Source organism: Callithrix jacchus, chromosome 4 (assembly GCF_049354715.1).
Source record: "Callithrix jacchus isolate 240 chromosome 4, calJac240_pri, whole genome shotgun sequence".
Taxonomy (NCBI): Eukaryota; Metazoa; Chordata; class Mammalia; order Primates; family Cebidae; genus Callithrix; species Callithrix jacchus.
In genome coordinates this window covers 51939108-51957535 of record NC_133505.1, presented here as the reverse complement: position 1 = coordinate 51957535, position 18428 = coordinate 51939108, and the positions used below count along the sequence as shown (strand labels likewise).

Sequence of the window (18428 nt, the reverse complement as noted above, 5' to 3'; positions counted from 1 at the left end):
AAAAGAATGCTTCATGAATTCCTGTGTCAATGTGTCATCCTTGCACAGGGGCCATAGTAATCTTCCCTGAATCATTCCAGTTTTAGTATATGTGCTGCCGAAGTAAGCACAAGTTTTTAACTTGTAACATATGAAAGATAAGTTATTTTTATTGTAGGGTGGTTGGTTTACTTCATCATTCCCCCTTCTGCGGATGGACAAACTCACTTGTATACCTAAGTATTCATTAGGCCACAATTACATAATTATTCACTATCACTATGAAAGAATCATGAGAAAAGTGGTAAAAATGAGGGATCCCTTCTAGCTTTCAGGGTCTTAAGAAGTAGCTGCAATTTCCAGAAAAGTTAGGCTCACTTCATTTTGATGACAATTTTCATATGGTCGATGTCCATATGGCTGCAAGTATGCAGAGCCCACCTGCACAAACATGGTCAAGCATTTCTCAAGGCATAATCCACCTAGGTTCAAGGCAGTCCTTTCTGATGTTTTTGTTTTTTTTTTTTTTTTGAGGCAGAGTTTCACTGTTGTTACCCAGACTGAAGTGCAATGGCACTATCTTGGCTCACCACAACCTCCGCCTTCTGGGTTCAAGCAATTCTCCTGCCTCAGCCTCCCGAGTAGCTGGGACTACAGACGCGCACCACCATGCCTACCTAAGTTTTGTATTTTTATTAGAGACAGGGTTTCATCTTGTTGACCAGGATGGTCTCGATCTCTTGACCTTGTGATCCACCCGCCTCAGCCTCCCAAAGTGCTGGGATTATAGGCGTGAGCCACAGTGCCCGGCCTGTCTGATGATTTATTTTATACGGACTATTTACCCTGCTGGGACAGATGTGCTGGGAGTGGAGTCCAGGGTTGGCATGACACACTCTACATAGGCAGAAAGGGGTCTTGGACAAAGATAGCAATTTGAGCTTCAGGTATTGGAGGAAATCACTGGGAAAGAGGAGTTGAAACCATACTGGGTTCAGCCCCACAGTCCTTTGACCTGTTTATTATGACAGCTAGAAGGGCCTTAGGCCATATGCAGTCTTTTTGGTTGCAAGCGACATCATCTACTAATAGTGTGAAGCCATGGGGCTAACTATATTCCTAGTTGTGATTCTGATTTTGTGATGCTGAACCACATATACATGGTTGTTATAACAATGATTTCAAAACTTCAAGAGGTGATAACTTAATCTACTTCTCTAGGTTTAAGTTACATACATTTCCTAATTCTTTAGTCTATTAATAGAAGTCCACAGCTGCCAACCTGGTGGATAAGCTTTTATTAGATGTAATGACTTTTTCCTAACTTGAGATGTTGAATTTTATGGAAGCCTAAGAAATGTAATTTTAAAGACCTTAAAACTTGGTGGGAACTTGCATTCTTCATATTATTAAAACCATTTATCTCTCAAAAGATACTTAATGAAAGCAGGAACTCAAACACTTATACACCTGTGTTCATAGCAGCATTATTTTACAATAGCCAAAAGGTAAAAGCAACACAAAAGTTAATCGATAGATTAATGGATAAACAAAATGTAGCAAAGACATACAATGAAATATTATTCAGCCTTGAAAAGGAAGGAATTCTGACACAGGCTACAGCATGGATGGACCTTGAGGTTACCACACAAAGTGAAATAAGCCAGTCACAAAAAGATAAATAACTGAATGGTTCTACTTATTTTAGCTACCTGGAGCAGTAAAATTCATAGAGATAGGAAATAGTAGCCGGGCGCAGTGGCTCACGCCTGTAATCCCAGCACTTTGGGAGGCCGAGGCGGGTGGATGATGAGGTCAAGAGATCGAGACCATCCTGGTCAACATGGTGAAACCCCCCCTCTACTAAAAATACAAAAATTAGCTGGGCACGGTGGCGCATGCCTGTAATCCCAGCTACTCAGTAGGCTGAGGGAGGAGAATTGCCTGAACCCAGGAGGCAGAGGTTGCAGTGAGCCGAGATCATGCCATTGCACTCCAGCCTGGGTAACAAGAGTGAAACTCCGTCTCAAAAAAAAAAAAGAAAAAAGAAAAGTAAATTAGGAGTTAGTGTTGTGTTCTTATTTTGTTGTTTAAAAATTTATTTAAGAGGCAGAGTCTTGCTCTGTTGCCCAGGCTGGAGTGCAGTGGCATGATCATAGCTCACTGCAGCCTCAAACTCCCAAACTCCCAGGCTCAAGTGGTCCTCTAGCCTTCACCTCCCAAATAGCTGAGACTCTAGCATGCCTGCCTAATTTTTAAATTTTTTTGGAAGGCAGCTATGTTCACCACTATACCACCAATGCTTTTTTAATTTTTTGTAGAAATGGAGTCACACTTCGTTGTCCAGGCTGGTCTTGAACTCCTGGACTTAATTAATCTGCCTGCCTTGGCCTCCCAAAATTCTGGGATCATAAGCATAAACCACCACGCCTGGCCATCCATACATCTTTATATGAAACCACGTCTTGTTTTCTGACTTCTACTGAGATCTCACGTTCCCAGCTGTAAAGCAGGAACTCCCTGAGAGCAAAGCTTGTTTCCCCCACCTCAGAATTTGGGCACCCTGCAGTTAATGCCTGTGCCTCCCCTCTCAGACTGTGATTTGAATACTGGGAACACTCAGAAAGTGCAGGACTAGTTTACCCCTCTTTTCTGGACTGCACTGGGACCTGTTTGTCAGGCTCTGCTTCACTCTGACCCAGTTGGGGCTGGGTAGTTCTCCAATCCCTCATCTCTTTGCTGAATCAGGAAGTCCTCCCTCCATCTCAGGTCAGGACCTGAAAGTTGGCCTTGAAAGTGTAACTTCAAAGTTAAACTTGGGCAGTTTAACTTCAAAATGCATTTTTGAACCTTTCTTTTCCTTTCTCTCGAGTCTCAAAATGTAACCTCGAAGCTTATTGTGGAAACCTTTTTATCCCCCTTCTTCTTATTCTTAAAATATAGCCTTGAAATATACTTTCTTTTTTTGTTTTTGTTTTTGTTTTGTTTTGAGACAGAGTCTTGCTGTGTCGCCTAGGTTGGAATACAGTGGCACGATCTCAACTCACTGCAACCTCTGCCTCCTGGATTCAAGCAATTCTTCTGCCTCAGCCTCCTGAGGAGCTGGAATTACCAGCCTGTTCCACCACACCCGGCTAATTTTTGTTTTTTTTTTTTTTTTTAAGATGGGGTTTCACCATGATGGCCAGGCTGGTCTTGAACTCCTGGCCTCAGGTGATCCACCCACCTCGGCCTCCCGAAGTGCTAGGATTACAGGCGTGAGCCACCGCGCCTGGCCAATTTTTGTATTTTTAGTAGAGACAAGGTTTCACCATGTTGGCACGGCACCTGACCCAGAAACTTCAAGTAAGCCTCCGGGGATGACTCCTATAGCAGCTACTGGAAGGGCTGGACCATGACCCATCCAGGGGCTACTCTTGAGACAGACAGAGCAAGCCTGAAGATCCAGCAGCAAAACTCTGGAGAGTGTCTCAAGGTGGCCAGTCAACAAGCTGGACAGTATTAAGATGAAGCCAGCCCATGATCTAGGTGTACTGAGACCCAAGCTAGCCACTGGAACAAGATACACGGACATTGTACTCAGCACAATTTGTGCATGCCTTCCATATCAAGTTTTCCCTTTTTAAGTCCCTGCCTTCAACACCAAAATCAAAGTGCTTGCTTTGGATAGGAATCCAGCCACTTCCCCATTACTATTTTTGGTTAATAAAATCACTTTATTTTATTTATTTATTTATTTATTTATTTTTAATTATTTATTTATTTTTTTTTTTGAGATGGAGTTTTGCTGTTGTTACCCAGACTGGAGTGCAATGGTGCGATCTCGGCTCACCGCAACCTCCCCCTCCTGGGTTCAAGCAATTCTCCTGCCTCAGCCTCCCGAGTAGCTGGGACTACAGGCACGCATTACCATGCCCAGCTAATTTATGTATTTTTAGTAGAGATGAGGTTTCACCTTGTTGACCAGGATGGTCTCAATCTCTTGACCTCATGATCCGCTCACCTTGGCCTCCAAAGTGCTTGGATCACAGGTGTGAGCCACTACGCCCGGCCAAATCACTTTCTTTCTACCAGACCTTGTTCTTTTTTTTTTTTTTGAGACAGAGTTTGCTCCTGTTACCCAGGCTGGAATGCAGTGGCATGATCTCAGCTCACTTCAACCTCCACCTCTTGGGTTCAAGTGATTCTCCTGCCTCAGCCTCCCGAGTAGCTGGGATTACAGGCACCCGCCACCACGTCCGGCTAATTTTGTATTTTTAGTAGAGAAGGGTTTCTCCATGTTGGCCAGGCTGGTCTCGAACTCCTGACCTCAGGTGACCCTCCCGCCTCAGCCTCCCAAAGTGATGGGATTACAGGTGTCAACCACGGCGCCATGCCTGCTTGATATTTTGGATACGAGCTGCATGACTGCAAACTCATCCTATCAGAGGGCAAAGCCTCCTCCCTTATCACCTTTCAACTCACCCTAAAGCCCATAGTCAGTATCCTCCCAGGCCCATCTTTCTCTCTTTCCCTGAGCAAGCATTTTCGGCTACCCTAAGCATGGTATTCAGAGCCTGAGCTTGGCACAACTGCCCTGGAGGCACACGATGGGTCCTGCCAACACACACTTGCACACAGTCAAACAGCCAAAAGATGGGGAACAATTGCTGGGTTTGGATTTCAGCCCTGGGGCCGCTGGCTCCACCTCCTGCGCTGAGGTAGGGGTGGGATGGGGGAAGGAAGCAATCAGAGGGAGACAACATTGTTTCAGGACCCAAAAGCCCTTCCCGGCCTGGCAGAAGGCCTCACAAAGTCCGGACTACTTGGATGTGCTCGACTCCTTCCCAGCACTGACTGTCTCTACCCTGGGGCCCCCACTTGTTGGGCTGACCATAACTGGCTTGGAGAGGCAATGACAGATCAGAACAAGCAGGGACCGGATTATCCCTTACCTGGTGAGGACAAAGGCCAGCTCTGCATGCCCCTGGGTCTCCATGAAGTCTAGGGCCCACTGGTGCCTCTGCACCCCCTGTTTACTGGGGGCGTGTGGGGTAAGTGACTGTGTCTGCCCTGCTAGGCTGTAAGTTACTTGAGGTCAGGGCCTAGCACTTTTTTTCATTTGTATTAATTCAGTCACTCGTTCAACTCATATTTATTGAATGTTTGGCACTGAGTTGGAATGTGGGTGGGTCAATGGATGTGTGAATGAAGAGTGACAGCCCTTGTTCCCTGTTCTCTGGTCTCTGCACTCTCATTTGGTAATGCACAAAACCCTCTGATAAGGAGGCTAAGGAAAGAAGAGGGGAACCTGAGAATCCACTCTCAGGGTGAAGGGTGGGGAGGCCAAGAGAGATAAATCCTTATAAGTGGGGGCCCTGGAGGAGGGGTTTTTGATAAGTCCTCAGAAAAATGCTCAGGAAAGTAGGGAATCCCGAGAGTTGGGGTACTGGCGTGTTCTGGGGCAGTATAGTTACTATTCAAGTCTAGCGTGAAAGCCAGAAATGAGCCTCACATGTCTACTGACAACCCAAAAAAAGAAGACACTAGAAGATAGGCTTAGGAGAATCCTAAAGTCATGAGGCTGCCAACCTGTTCCAAAATCCTCCAAGGAATAGCCACTAGGTTGTATGGTAGGAAGCAGAAATTAGAGCCAAGAGGTGAAGAGTGTCAGCCAGGGGCTCTCACTAGGTCTACCAGTCAGTCACCTTTCCCAAGGGCAGGACAGTGATAAGAGCAGGGTCCCTGAAACAGACTGCCTGGCTTCATCTCCCAGCTCTGTCACCTAACTATATGAACACAGGCAGATAACCGGAGCTGTCTGTGCCTGTCTTCCCATATGTAAATGGGGGTTAAGCATAGCACCTACCTCACAGAATTCTCGTGAGAGTCAAAAGAATTCATGTACATGAGTGGTTAGACCAGTGCCTGGTATATCGAATGTCTTTCTATTTTACCAGTGAGGGCTTGGAGGGTCAGAGAGGTTAGCTGTCTCCTGAAGGCCAGCCAGCTGCAGACGATAGAGCTGGAATTTAAAGTGACTTCTAGTACTCTTGCCTTGACATCACATAGCCTGAGGAGTCATAGGAGTGATCGCAGGCTGCTGAGCTGAGGAGTGAGTTGATAAGAATGGCATGGTAGGAATGTTTAGCCTCTAGGCACACTGCGGAATGAGTGATTGCGGGAAACAGATAGGCCTGAAGGCCGGGAGACCAGGTAGGAAATGCTTATCATGGGTCTGGTGTGGTGACAAGGACTGAGGTGGTGGGACAGAAGGGACACAGGGCCATGGGAGAAAGAGAACTGGACAATATTTGGTAGCCAGCTGGAATAAAATAGAGGAGTTAGAGGAGGCTTTAAGGTTTTGTTTGTTTGTTTGAGACAGAGTTTTGCTCTTGTTGCCCAGGCTGGAGTGCAATGTCACAATTTTGTCTCACTGCAACCTCTTCCTACTGCATTCAAGTGATTCTCCTGCCTCAGCCTTCTAAGTAGCTAGGATTACAGGCATGTGCCACCATGCCTGGCTAATTCTGTATTTTTGGTAGAGACGGGGTTTCTCTGTGTTGATTAGGCTGGTCTTGAACTCCTGACCTCAGGTGATCTGCCCGCCTGTGCCTCCCAAAGTGCTGGGATTACAAGTATGAGCTACCACGGCTGGCCAAGGAGGCTTTAATGTTGTAAGCTCTAGTTACCCAAAGAACAGTGGAGTTTCTGCCAAAAACAAGTGATTGGTGGGGGATTGTGTTAGTCCGTTTTCACTCTGCTGAGAAAGCCATACCAGAGACTGGGCAATTATAGAGGAAAGAGGTTTAATGGACTCACAGTTCCACATGACTGGGGAGGCCTTCCACATGGCGGAAAGCAAGGAGGAGCAAGTCACATCCTACATGGCAGCAGGAAAGAGAGAGAATAAGGACCAAGCAAAGGGGTTTCCCCTTATAAAACCAACAGATCTTGTGAGACTTATTTACTCCCATGAGAATGGTATGGGGGAAATTGCCCCTATGATTCAATTATCTCCCACCAGGTCCCTCCCACAACACCTGGGAATTATGGGAGCTATAATTCAAGATGGGATTTGGCTGCGGACACAGCCAAACCATATCAGGGATGTTCTCAGAAATCCAAGCAGTGAGACAAGCCCTCTTTACTGGGCGATTTTTAAATGGGGGAAGGGGATGTGCTAGAAAAATTTCACAGAGACAGAAGCCGGGACTAAAGGATGCCTTTTATGTAAAGGGGCTAATAGTGGCTAGATTCCTGAAGACACTAGGACAGAAACAATTGCTCAAGGCTGGGCACAGTGGCTCACACCTGCAATCCTAGCACTTTGGGAGGCCGAGGTGGGTGGATCATCTGATGTCAGAAGTTCAAGACCAGCCTGGCCATCATGGTGAAACACCATCTTTAAAAAAAAAAAAAAAAAATTGCTCAAAGGCAAGCCCCATCACAGCCCGGCTCAGCCTCTTGGCATTGCTTCTGTTGCCAATCACCTCTCCTGCTCCACTGTAGGAAACTGACTTTACCAGGGATCCCACAGTGCCTCTGCAACCACTCACCTCAGCCCTGACTCTCTAACCTCCTATACACATACCTCACCTTTACACACACTCTCATTCTACCCCTCACAGCAACCGTGTTAGAGAGTGGGGCTGGTGCTCTTCTCCTCATTTTACAAGTAGGGAAACTGAGGCCTGAGAAGTTTGTGAAACTTTCTCAGAATCACACAACCAATGCCAATCAGTGACCAGATTCCAAATTCTGTGCACCTCACTTCATTACACCATGCCTCCACTTCCAGAGATCTCAAGCAGATTGGAGCCAGAGGCACATACCTCCTTTTCCTCAGCAGATCCATAGACATCCCTTGGTTTCCGAGAGCATTCATTTTCCTTCTGGGAGTAATGGAATGATAGCAGAAGGGAATGGAATGGAATAAAGGCAGTGAAAATGGGCAGCAAGGGATGTGGCAACATTATGGTTAAGCACCAAACATCAGGGCTGAAAACATCCTTAGAGACCATTACGTTAACTCCTTCTGTTTGCAAGGGAAACTTAGGCCCAGAAAGAAGGGACTTGCCCCACAGGACACTGCAAAGTTTATGCTACTCCCATCATTCTAGTTATCTATCACTGTGTATAAAAAATCACCTCAAAGCCCAGTGGCTTGAGACATTTTATTATCTGTCCGATTTCTGTGGGTCAGGGACGCAGTCAGGATTCAGCTGGGTGGTTCTGACTTTGTGTCTCATGCAGCTGCAGTCAGTTGGTGGCTGCAGGTGAACAGGCAGGGGCTGGAGCAGCTAGGGACTGTCTGGGCATCTCTCTTCATTTACGTACTCTCTAGACCTCTCCTTGTGGAAGCCTCTCCAGTGGGGCTAGTTTGGGCTTCCTCACAACTTGGTGACTTCAGGGCAATCAGACTAATCACTCATACCTCCAAGACAAGTGTCCCAAGAGAATAAGGAGAAAGCTGTATCATCTTTTGTCATCTAACCTCAAAAGTCATATAACATCACTTCTACCATAGTTACAAGGCTGCCTAAAGTCAAGGGAAGGAAACGTAGACTCTACCTCTCAATGGGAGTGTCAAAGCCACACATTTTAAGGGAAACGTGAAATGGGAGGTCTTGTGATAGCCATCTTTGGAAAATGCAGCCTGCTGCACCCTTGCACAATTACCTAGATCAATAGCATGGCCCAGGGGAAAGACAGGCCTGTGTCTGAACCCTGGATTCTCACTCACTAGCTTTATGACTGTAGGGAAGTCACCTAACCCCTGGTATCTTCTCCTACCCCATCTATAAAACTAAAACAATGAGGCCAGGGGCAGTGGCTCATGCCTGTAATCCCTGCACTTTGGGAGGCCAAGACGGGTGGATCACCTGAGGTCAGGAGTTCCAGACCAGCCTGGCCAACATTGTGTGAAAACCTGTTTCTTTTTTTTTTGGAGACAGAATCTCACTTTGTCGCCAGGTGCCAGGCTGGAGTGTAGTGGCACAATCTCGGCTCACTGCAACCTCCGCCTCCCGGGTTCAAGCAATTCTCCTGCTTCAGCCTCCCGAGTAGCTGGAACTACAAGCGCACGCCACCACGCCCAGCTAATTTTTGTATTTTTAGTAGAGACAGGGTTTCACCATGTTGGCCAGTTTGGTCTTGATCTCTTGACCTCGTGATCCACCCACCTCGGCCTCCCAAAGTGCTGGGATTACAGGCTTGAGCCACTGTGCCCAGCTGTGAAAACCGGTTTCTACTAAAAATACAAAAATTAGTCGGGCACGGTGGTACATGCCTGTAATCCCAGCTACTCGGGAGGCTGAGGCAGGGGAATCGCTGGAATCTGGGAGATGGAAATTGCAGTCAGCCGAGATTTTGCCACTATACTCCAGCCTGGACAACAGAGTAAGACTCAGTCTCAAACAAATAAACAAATAAACAAAACCACTAGAATAATAATAATGCCTGTCTGGCAAGGTTGTGGTGAAAATTAAATACAAGAGCCTGGCTGTTTATTAATTAAAGTAGTATAAGGGATGATGTGTTCACTGCTATTTATTTTTTTATTTTTTTCAAAGTCTTTCTCTGTTGCCCATGCAATAGCACTTTGGGAAGCCGAGGCGGGTGGATCACGAGGTCAGAAGTTCAAGACCAGCCTGGCCAACATGGTGAAACCTTGTCTCTACTAAAAATACAAAAATTAGCTGGGTGTGATGATGGGTGCCTGTAGTCCCAGCTACTTGGGAGGTTGAGGCAGGAGAATCACTTGAACCCAGGAAGTGGAGGTTGCAGTGAATTGAGATCGCACCACTGCACTCCATCCTGGGCAACAGAGCAAGACTCCATCTAAAAAAAAAAAAAAAAAAAAAAAAAAAGAACAAGCTAAATTCTAGACTTTATTCAGGCTTTGCCATCCACTATTAATGTTTTTCTGTTTCAGAATCCAGTTTGGGATAATACATCACACTTAGCTGCCTTCCTTAGCATTCTTTCCATCAGGATCACCCAGGCTGTTACATAATAGAAGCCCAGTTAAGAAGCCATTGCAGAGCCAGGCGCAGTGGCTCACGCCTGTAAGCCCAGCACTTTGGGAGGCAGAGGCGGGCAGATGATGAGGTCGGGAGTTCAAGACCAGCCTGGCCAACATGGTGAAACCCTCTCTCTACTAAAAAATACAAAAATTAGCTGGGCATGGTGACATGTCTGTAATCTCAGCTTTCTGGGAAACTGAGGCAGGAGAATCGCTTGAACCCGGGAGGCAGAGGTTGCAGTGAGCCGAGATCACGCCATTGCACTCCAGCCTGGGTGACAGAGTAAAACTCCAACTCGGGGGAAAAAAAAGAAGAAGCCATTGCAGCAGTCCAGGCAAAAGATAATGGGGTATTCAACTAGGGTGTTAGAAGTCACATTGTGAAAAGTGGTCAGGTTCTGGATGAATTTGAAGGCAGAGGCAAGGGAATTTATAGGATATGGATTGTAGGAGAAAGAAGAGAATCAAGCATGAACCCAAAATTTGGGGCTAAACAACTAGACAGATGGAATAGTCATTGACTGGAATGGGTAGAGCTGACCAAGAAATACTATTTGGGCTGGAGATCAGGAGTTTGCAGCAGTCAGACAAATGAGTGGTACTACCAAATTTATTTTTAATGAATGAATTTATTTATTTATTTTCATAAGGACAGGGTCTTATTATGTTGCTCAGGCCTGAGTAACACAATTGAGGTCTCAAACTGCTGGGCTCAAGTGATTCTCCCACCTCAGCCTCCCAAAGTGCTGAGCTTACAGGCGTGAGCCACCATGCCCAGCCAGACTCACAAGTCTGGATTTCAGGGAGAAAGCTTGGCTGGAAATACAAATGCGGGAGTCATTAAACTTATAGCTAGCATTCCAAGAAATTAAGCTGTATGAGATCATAAAAGAAGTGAATGAAGACAGAAAAGACAAGAAGTCCAAGGATGGAGCCCTGGGGCTGAGGAAGATGTTGGGAAGAGGAGGAGGAAGCAGAGGAGACCGAGAAGTGGTGGCCATTGCATTAGGTGAAGAAGTAAGTGAGTGATCCCAGAAACCCAGTGTCGAATGCAGTTAACAGAGTCTTTGAGATGAGGACTGATAATTAATCACTGAATTTGGCAGTGGTGAGGGCAATGGTGATTTTTTTTTTTTTTTAAGATGGGGTTTCAGCTAGGCTCGGTGGCTCATACCTATAATCCCAGCACTTTGGGAGGCTGAGGCGGGTGGATCATGAGGTCAAGAGATTGAGACCATCCTGGTCAACAAGGTGAAACCCCGTGTCTACTAAAAATACAAAAATTAGCTGGGCATGGTGGGTGGTGCGTGCCTGTAGTCCCAGCTACTCGGGAGGCTGAGGCAGGAGAATTGCTTGAACCCAGGAGGCAAAGGTTGCAGTGAGCCGAGATTGTGCCATTGCTCTCCAGTCTGGGTAACAACAGCGAAACTCCGTCTCAAAAAAAAAAAAAAAAATGGAGTTTCACCATGATGGCCAGGCTGGTCTTGAACTTCTGACCTGAGGTGATCAACCCACCTTGGCCTCCCAAAGTGTTAGGATTACAGGCATGCGCTGCCACGCCTGGCCGGCAATGGTGATCTTTACAGGAGTGATTCTGGAATGGTGGGGTGAGAGTGGGTTCAAGAGAGAATGAGAGGAGAGGAGGTGATTATGAGAGCAAGGAGAGTTTTCAGTAAAGAAGAGCAGACAAATGTAGCCAGAAGAGAACAGAGGGTTGAGGGAGGTGATTTATTTTTTTATTTAAGATCTGAGAGAGGTTGATGACAATGATCCCGTAGAGGCAGGCAAACTGATGATGCAGAAGAGATGGAGAGGATTGGAGAGCTCTGGATTTGCCCAGGTGAGAGAGAATGTTAACTAGTGCCCAGGTGAAGGAGCTCACCTAGGTAAGAACACAGGCAGTTCACGTACAGTAACAGGAAGGATGACGGAGTACATGGAGACAGATGCAGGTAGGTGGTGGAGGCATGTGGAGATTCTTTCAGATTGCTTCTATTTTCTCCAGGAAGTTGAGAGCAAGACCATCAACAGAGTGAGCAGAGAGGAGGAGGGGGTGGAGGTTGGAGGAGAGAGGGGAATAAAATAGTTTTCGGGGTGGGCGGAAGAGTGCACAGAACTAAGGAAATCCAAGAGCGCTGGTGATCAACACAAACAGCATTTGAGGGTCATGAATTTAAATGAGACTAGCCAGTTCGGAGGCATGTTTTTTTTAGCTGTTTGGGTGAAGGCTGAAGTCACAGCAGTGGATTTTTGCCACATGAATATGATGGAAGGAGAGGGGGCCAGGGAGTTAAGCGTGTATGCAATGGACTAATTATAATAATGAGGCATGGAATCAAAGCTGAGGAAGTGTGAAGGGTGGATGTGACGGGGATAGGGGATGGTGAAGGGAGGTTGATTCTACCTCCTTTTCATGAAAGACAAGGCTGGGTGAGGTGGCTCATGCCTATAATCTCAGCACTTTGGGAGGCCGAGGAAGGTGGATAACCTGAGGTCAGGAGTTCGAGAGCAGCCTGGCCAACATGGTGAAATTCAGTCTCTACTAAAAATACAAAAAATTAGCTGGACATGGTGTCACATGCTTGTAATACCAACTACTCAGGAGGCTGAGGCAGGAGAATCACTTGAACCCAGGAGAGATCACGCCACTGAACTCTGGCCTGGGCAACATAGTGAGACTCTGTCTCAAAAAACAAAAAAGACAAGGTCAATTTATTCACAGTAGGTACAGGGCCTAAGTCCCGTAATACTTTTAAGGACCCGCAAAATGTTTTTATTTTGAATTTATTTTAAAATCAGAAGGGAAAATGAATACAATAAAAATGTGTATAATAATGAATTCAACCTGGATTATATTAGTCTTTATACTAATGTAGTTATACAATATAATATTTAATATTCTTATGTGGAGGAAGGGGCCCACTAAGGTGAAATGGCTAGGGCCCATGAAAGCCATAATGTGGTTTTTGTGAGAGATCCCAGTGGGTTAGTAGACTTGTTTGAGCCAAGGTGCTAGAGGTCATGGGCTGGAAAGCTAGGAGTTGGTAATAGGAAAGTATGATAATTAAAATAGAGATGATGGAGTATATGAAGCTGTTGGTAGCAACAAGGTTTAGGGTGGGATCATCTTTCTCACTGGAGGGGAAGAAATCAAGGAAATGAGAAGCTGGTTTTATCACATATCTATTGCTATATTAACAAACCATCTCAAAATTTAGTGGCTTAAAACAATGACCATTTATTTGCTAATGGCTTGGCAATATGGGCTGGGCTCTGCTGAGCAGTTCTTCTGTTGGTCTTGCCTAGGTTCACTCATGGGGCTGCAGTCATCTGGAAGCTTGACTGGGGCCAGGTAATCTAATAGGACTGCATGTCCAATGTTGTTGGGCAGGGTACCTCAGCTCTCCTAAACTGGGTTTTTCATCTTCCAGTAGGCTAGATGGACTTCTTGACCTGATGTTGCAAAGTGGCAAGCTGCAGTCTCTTCAGACCTAGACTCTAGGAACTCACACAACATTTCTACCCCATTCTATCAGCTAAAGCAAGTCATAAGGCCAGCCCACATGCAAGCAAGAGGTTAAGAAATAGATTCCACCTCTTTCTGGGAAAAGCAGCAAAATAATTGCAAAGTGTCTTGTGGAACAAGAGGAAGAAGAGTGGCCATCTCTGCCACTATCATACTTATTGGAAGAACTGTTTATGTCATATCGAATCATCAAGAATCACCAAGAATTTGACAGAAGTGGGAGTGAAGGGATTGACAAGCCAGGTGCTAAAATCTTCAAAGCAGGAGGAAGCACTAAGTGATATTCTCTAATGCCATCAACTTCACATGCTTCAAATACCTTTATTGTTTCATGAATGAGTTTTCATACATTTCATCAGTTAAAAGGAATTTATTTTTCATGACTTCTTTGACTCAGTCACTCATCAGTTCAGACCTGATCCTAAGGAAGGAGCCTAAAACATGGGGAAAAAAACCTATCTTCATAAAAATGTGTGGCACTGGCCGGGCATGATGGCTCATACCTGTAATCCCAGCACTTTGGGAGGCTGAGGTGGGCGGATCACCTGGATCACCTGAGGTTAGGAATCCAAGACCAACCTGGCTAACATGGTGAAAACTTGTTTCTACTAAAAATTAAAAAAATTAACCAGGTGTGGTGGCACACACCTGTAATCCCAGCTACTCAGGAGGCTGAGGCAGGAGAATCGCTTGAACCCGGGAGGTGGAGGTTGAGGTGAGCTGAGATTGCACCATTGCACTCCATCTTGAGCAACAAGAGCAAAACTCTGTCTCAAACAATAAATAAATAAATATGTGTGGCACTAATATTTATCTGGGGGCTGTATCCTCAGTGCCTCTGGTATCTAATGGTAACATATGAGTACTCAATATTTTTTGAATGAATTTATAATGAGAAAAAAGTAAAAAACCCAAGCAGCCAATAATCAGCCAAATATAGTATATCTATTTACTATTAATAGAATATCACACAGCCATCAAAAATTATGCTTTTGAGAACTATCGATATATGATATGGAGTAAAAAAAGCAGGATACCATATTGTAGATACATTATGATGTTGCCTGTGTAAAACCATCTGGTTGGAAAAAAGGAATCAAAACAACAATAATAGTGGTTTTCTCAAGCTAATAGAATTGTGGGTGTTTTTTTTTTCTTTTTACTTTATTCTAAAAAAAAGTTAGGCTGGGCACAGTGACTCATCCCTGTAACCCCAGCTCTTTGGGATGCCAAGGCTGGTGGATCACTTGAGGTCACTTCAAGACTAGCCTGGCCAACATGGTGAAACCCCGTCTCAATTAAAAATTCAAAAATTAGCTGGGCGGGCTGGGCACAGTCGCTGACGCCTGTAATCTCAGCACCTTGGGAGGCCAAGGTGGGTGGATCACCTGAGGTCAGGAGTTGGAAACCAGCCTGGCCAACATGGTGAAACCCCCGCCTCTACTAAAAATAAAAAAATCAGCCCGCTGAGGTGGTGTACGCCTGTAATCCCAGCTACTCAGGAGGCTGAGGCAGGAGAATTGCTTGGAACCGGCAGGCGGAGGTTGCAATGAGCCGAGGTTGTACCACTGCACTCCAGCCTGGGTGACAGAATGAGACTCAAGAAAAGGAAAAGAAGTTATAGATGCTCATTGTAAAACAAACAAAAACTAAAGTGTTAATGCCGAAAAGTATCAATAGGAAAAAAAAAAACCAAACTTCTATAATTCCATCATCCAGAGCAAAGCAATGCCAAAGTAGGTTCTGCTTTGTTTCCGGCTTCCCCCACCCCACTTCACAAGTTCTTAGCTTTTTTAACATCTTCAGAAGTCAAAAAAAGTATTTTTAACAGTCACATAGGGTTAATGTACCATAATTTATTTGGCTGCAGTAATTTTTGAATTACAGGTTGTTTGCAATTTTTCACTGAAAAAAAATTTTAAACAAAATGAATGGTAGAGCCATGTCATTACTCAAATTCAGAGAGCTCTTCAGGGAAGAGGCCATCACAGTTGAGAGGAGGCCAGCTAGGGAGCTGGGTGGGTGTGAGTGTTATGTCCAATGGAGACTGCAGGAAAAATGAGCCCAGGAGCTCTGTGCCCATGGGGGTGGCTGTGTGAAGGTGAGAAGCTGCTCTGCATGGACTAGGGACTGCTCCTTCGGATGTTTTGAACTTAAAGAGGTGAGATCTCAATCTGATGGACTGGAGATGGATGTTAGTGTTCCTGACCTCTGCCCTCTTGTCCTGCACAAACTAGAAATTATGTTGTGGGTCCTTTTTATTTTTGAGACACAGTCTCTCACTGTCCCCTAAGGTGGAGTGCCGTGGCACGATCTCAGCTCACTGCAACCTCTGCACCTCCCGGGTTCTCAAGCGATTCTCCTGGTCAGCCTTCTGAGTAGCTGGGATTACAGGCGGGCGCCACCAGCCTGGTTAATTTCTGTATTTTTAGTAGAGACGGGGTTTCACCATGTTGGCTAGGCTAGTCTTGAACTCCTGGCCTCAGGTGGTCCGCCTGCCTCAGCCTCCCAAAGTGCGCCTGGCTGGGTCCTTGTCTTGAAATGTGTCAGGCCGGGCGCGGTGGCTCATGCCTATAATCCCAGCACTTTGGGAGGCCGAGGTGGGTGGATCACGAGGTTAAGAGATCGAGACCATCCTGGTCAACAAGGTGAAACTCCGTCTCTACTAAAAATACAAAAATTAGCTGGGCATGGTGGCGCACACCTGTAGTCCCAGCTACTTGGGAGGTTGAGGCAGGAGAAATTGCTTGAACCCAGGAGGCGGAGGTTGCGGTGAGCTGAGATCGTGCCATTGCACTCCAGCCTGGGTAACACGAGTGAAACTCCGTCTCAAAAAAAAAAAAAAGAAATGTATCTCTGAGCCAGGAGCGGCAAAGAGGCCTGGAGGACAGACTTCCCCCACTGCCCCTACCTTACTCTCTCAATCTGAGCTCGGGGTTTGGGCAGTTGAGGATTACCCTGAGGCCAAGGACGAATGTCACTGGGTACCGGAGAAGGAACTCGGCGGTGGAGGGGGGAATTGCGCGCACATTTACAGAGTCCGGGGCATTCCCAGTCTAAGGAGGATTCTCAGAGGCGGTCACAAAAAGGAATGGGGTAGAAGAGCTGAGACTTGAGTGAGGGAAGGGTGCTGGAGGTAGGGCGGGGGTGGGGGTTGGGTGGATCGGGTTGATATTTGTATAGGGATAGGTTGATCCCGAAAGGCTGGAGACGGCGAGGAGGAGCGGAGGAGCACACAGATGAAGAGGGTGATAAAGGATTTTACAAGCGGAGAGGCGTGGGTTGGTGACAGGCGGAGGGCGGGGAGCGAGTGCCTGCGTGTACAGGGATCTATATGAGAAGCGTGAGGGGAGGCGGGCAGGCGAGGGCAGGGCTGGGGCGTGGGCCGCGGGGCGGGAAAGTGGGCATGGGAGATGGCAGAATAACGGGGTGGCGCGCCTCTGGCTTCTTAGTTTGCTCCCATTGAGACTCTTAAGATCTTCTTCTTTCTTGGAAGGAAGCTGGGTTGGGGAGTTGGGTGGCCGCGGAAGGCCGGGGCCCCGGGGCGCGCCGGGTGCTAGGTGTGCGCCGTGCGTCGCGGGGGGGTGGAGGCGGGCTCCGCCCCTGGCAGGGGGCCTGAACGCGTGCGAGGAGCCGCCGCCGCCGCTCGGGGTCGCCTGGAGCCCCAGATTCCCGAGCGCTCGGCTCGCATGGCAGCCGCTTGGGCGCCCGGCCCCGCGGCCAGCTAGGGGCGGCCCCGCGCTCCCGCCCGGCCCCTCGGCAGCGACCGTCGGATCCGGCCTCGCTCTGCGCCTCGGGGCACGCCGCCTCCCCGCGGGAGGTGAGGACTGCGGGGACTGGGCGCGCGGGGCTACGGGCGCCGCCGGGATTCCAGGCCCCGCGCCGCCGCCTAGCCCAGCGCGGCGGACATAGGAAGGGGACGTGGGAGCGAGTGGTGGGGGGGCTGTCGGAGCCGTGGGGCGGAGACTGCTTGCTGCTGGGAACCGTCCCTCCCTCCGGCCTCCGCGTCCCCTCCGTGCTCGAGGCCGCCTCTCTGCGCTGTCCCCATCCCGCAGACCCCTCTGTCCTGACTACGATCCCAGCCCCAGCTGTTCCCGCGCCTGGCCTCGCTCCGCGCTGCCCATCTTTCGCCTCCTTCTTGCAGACCCCGCTCCCGGGTTCCTGTCTTTGCTCCCCTCGCCTGCTCAACCATTCCCCGCCCCCGCCCTCCCGCTGTCCCCACCCCTTCTTCTGTCCCGGCGCCCCTCTCCCTCGTCGGCTCCTGTCACTTGGAACCGGTATCCGTGCCGCTGTCTCCGCATCCGGCCGCCTCCCAACCGGTGCCGTCCCACAGGTGTCCACGCGTCCGGCCGTCCATCCGTCTGTCCCTCCTGGGGCCGGCGCTGACCATGCCCAGCGGCTGCCGCTGTCTGCATCTCGTGTGCCTGTTGTGCATTCTGGGGGCTCCGGGTCAGCCTGTCCGAGGTGAGCGCTCCCGCGGGCTCCAGTCGCGGCCCTGTCCAGTGGTCCTCGCTTGCACGTTGACCTCTGCCGGCCGGAGACTGCACTGCAGCCGCTCCGACCCGCGGGGCAAACAAAACCGAGGTTGCCTCTTTGGAATGGGATGGGTTTCTGTGTTGTCCTGCCCTTGGGCTGAGTCCACTCAGTTACCGGAACCCCAATCCTCTTCTGAGTCCCCCATCCCAGGTAGCTGTGTCCTAAGACTCACCGCTCCCACATCAATCTCTTGCAGCCGATGACTGCAGCTCCCACTGTGACCTGGCCCACGGCTGCTGTGCACCTGACGGCTCCTGCAGGTACCTGTCCTGAGCACGTGCCCCCAAACCCTTTGGTCCCCATTTCCCAGCCCTTACATGCACAAGAGTGTCTAGGGGCTTCAGACTCTACTCTTCATGCCTCATTACTCCTATGGCTGAC

At 48.1% G+C, this 18428-nt stretch overlaps 1 protein-coding gene and 1 non-coding gene across 5 annotated transcripts in view; one reads left to right on the top strand and one right to left on the bottom strand.

Annotated features, from left to right (window-relative positions):
- LOC118153286 (U6 spliceosomal RNA) lies at positions 1-110 on the bottom strand. The gene has a single exon (XR_004742542.1). It is a non-coding gene; the product is annotated as a U6 spliceosomal RNA (small nuclear RNA).
- Positions 111-16717: 16607 nt separating this feature from the next.
- Positions 16718-18428, top strand: part of DLK2 (delta like non-canonical Notch ligand 2) — a 5767-nt gene continuing 4056 nt past the window's right edge. Inside the window, exons 1-3 of one of the 4 annotated variants that reach the window (XM_035295712.3) lie at positions 16718-16759; positions 17845-17975; positions 18244-18307. In XM_035295712.3, the coding sequence (XP_035151603.1) occupies positions 17900-17975; positions 18244-18307 (140 nt within the window). In that variant the 5' untranslated portion in view covers positions 16718-16759; positions 17845-17899. Of the gene's footprint in view, positions 16793-17177; positions 17332-17767; positions 17976-18243; positions 18308-18428 lie in introns of those variants that run through there. The other 3 variants (XM_035295711.3, XM_002746572.5, XM_078369223.1) reach the window with 3 other exon arrangements.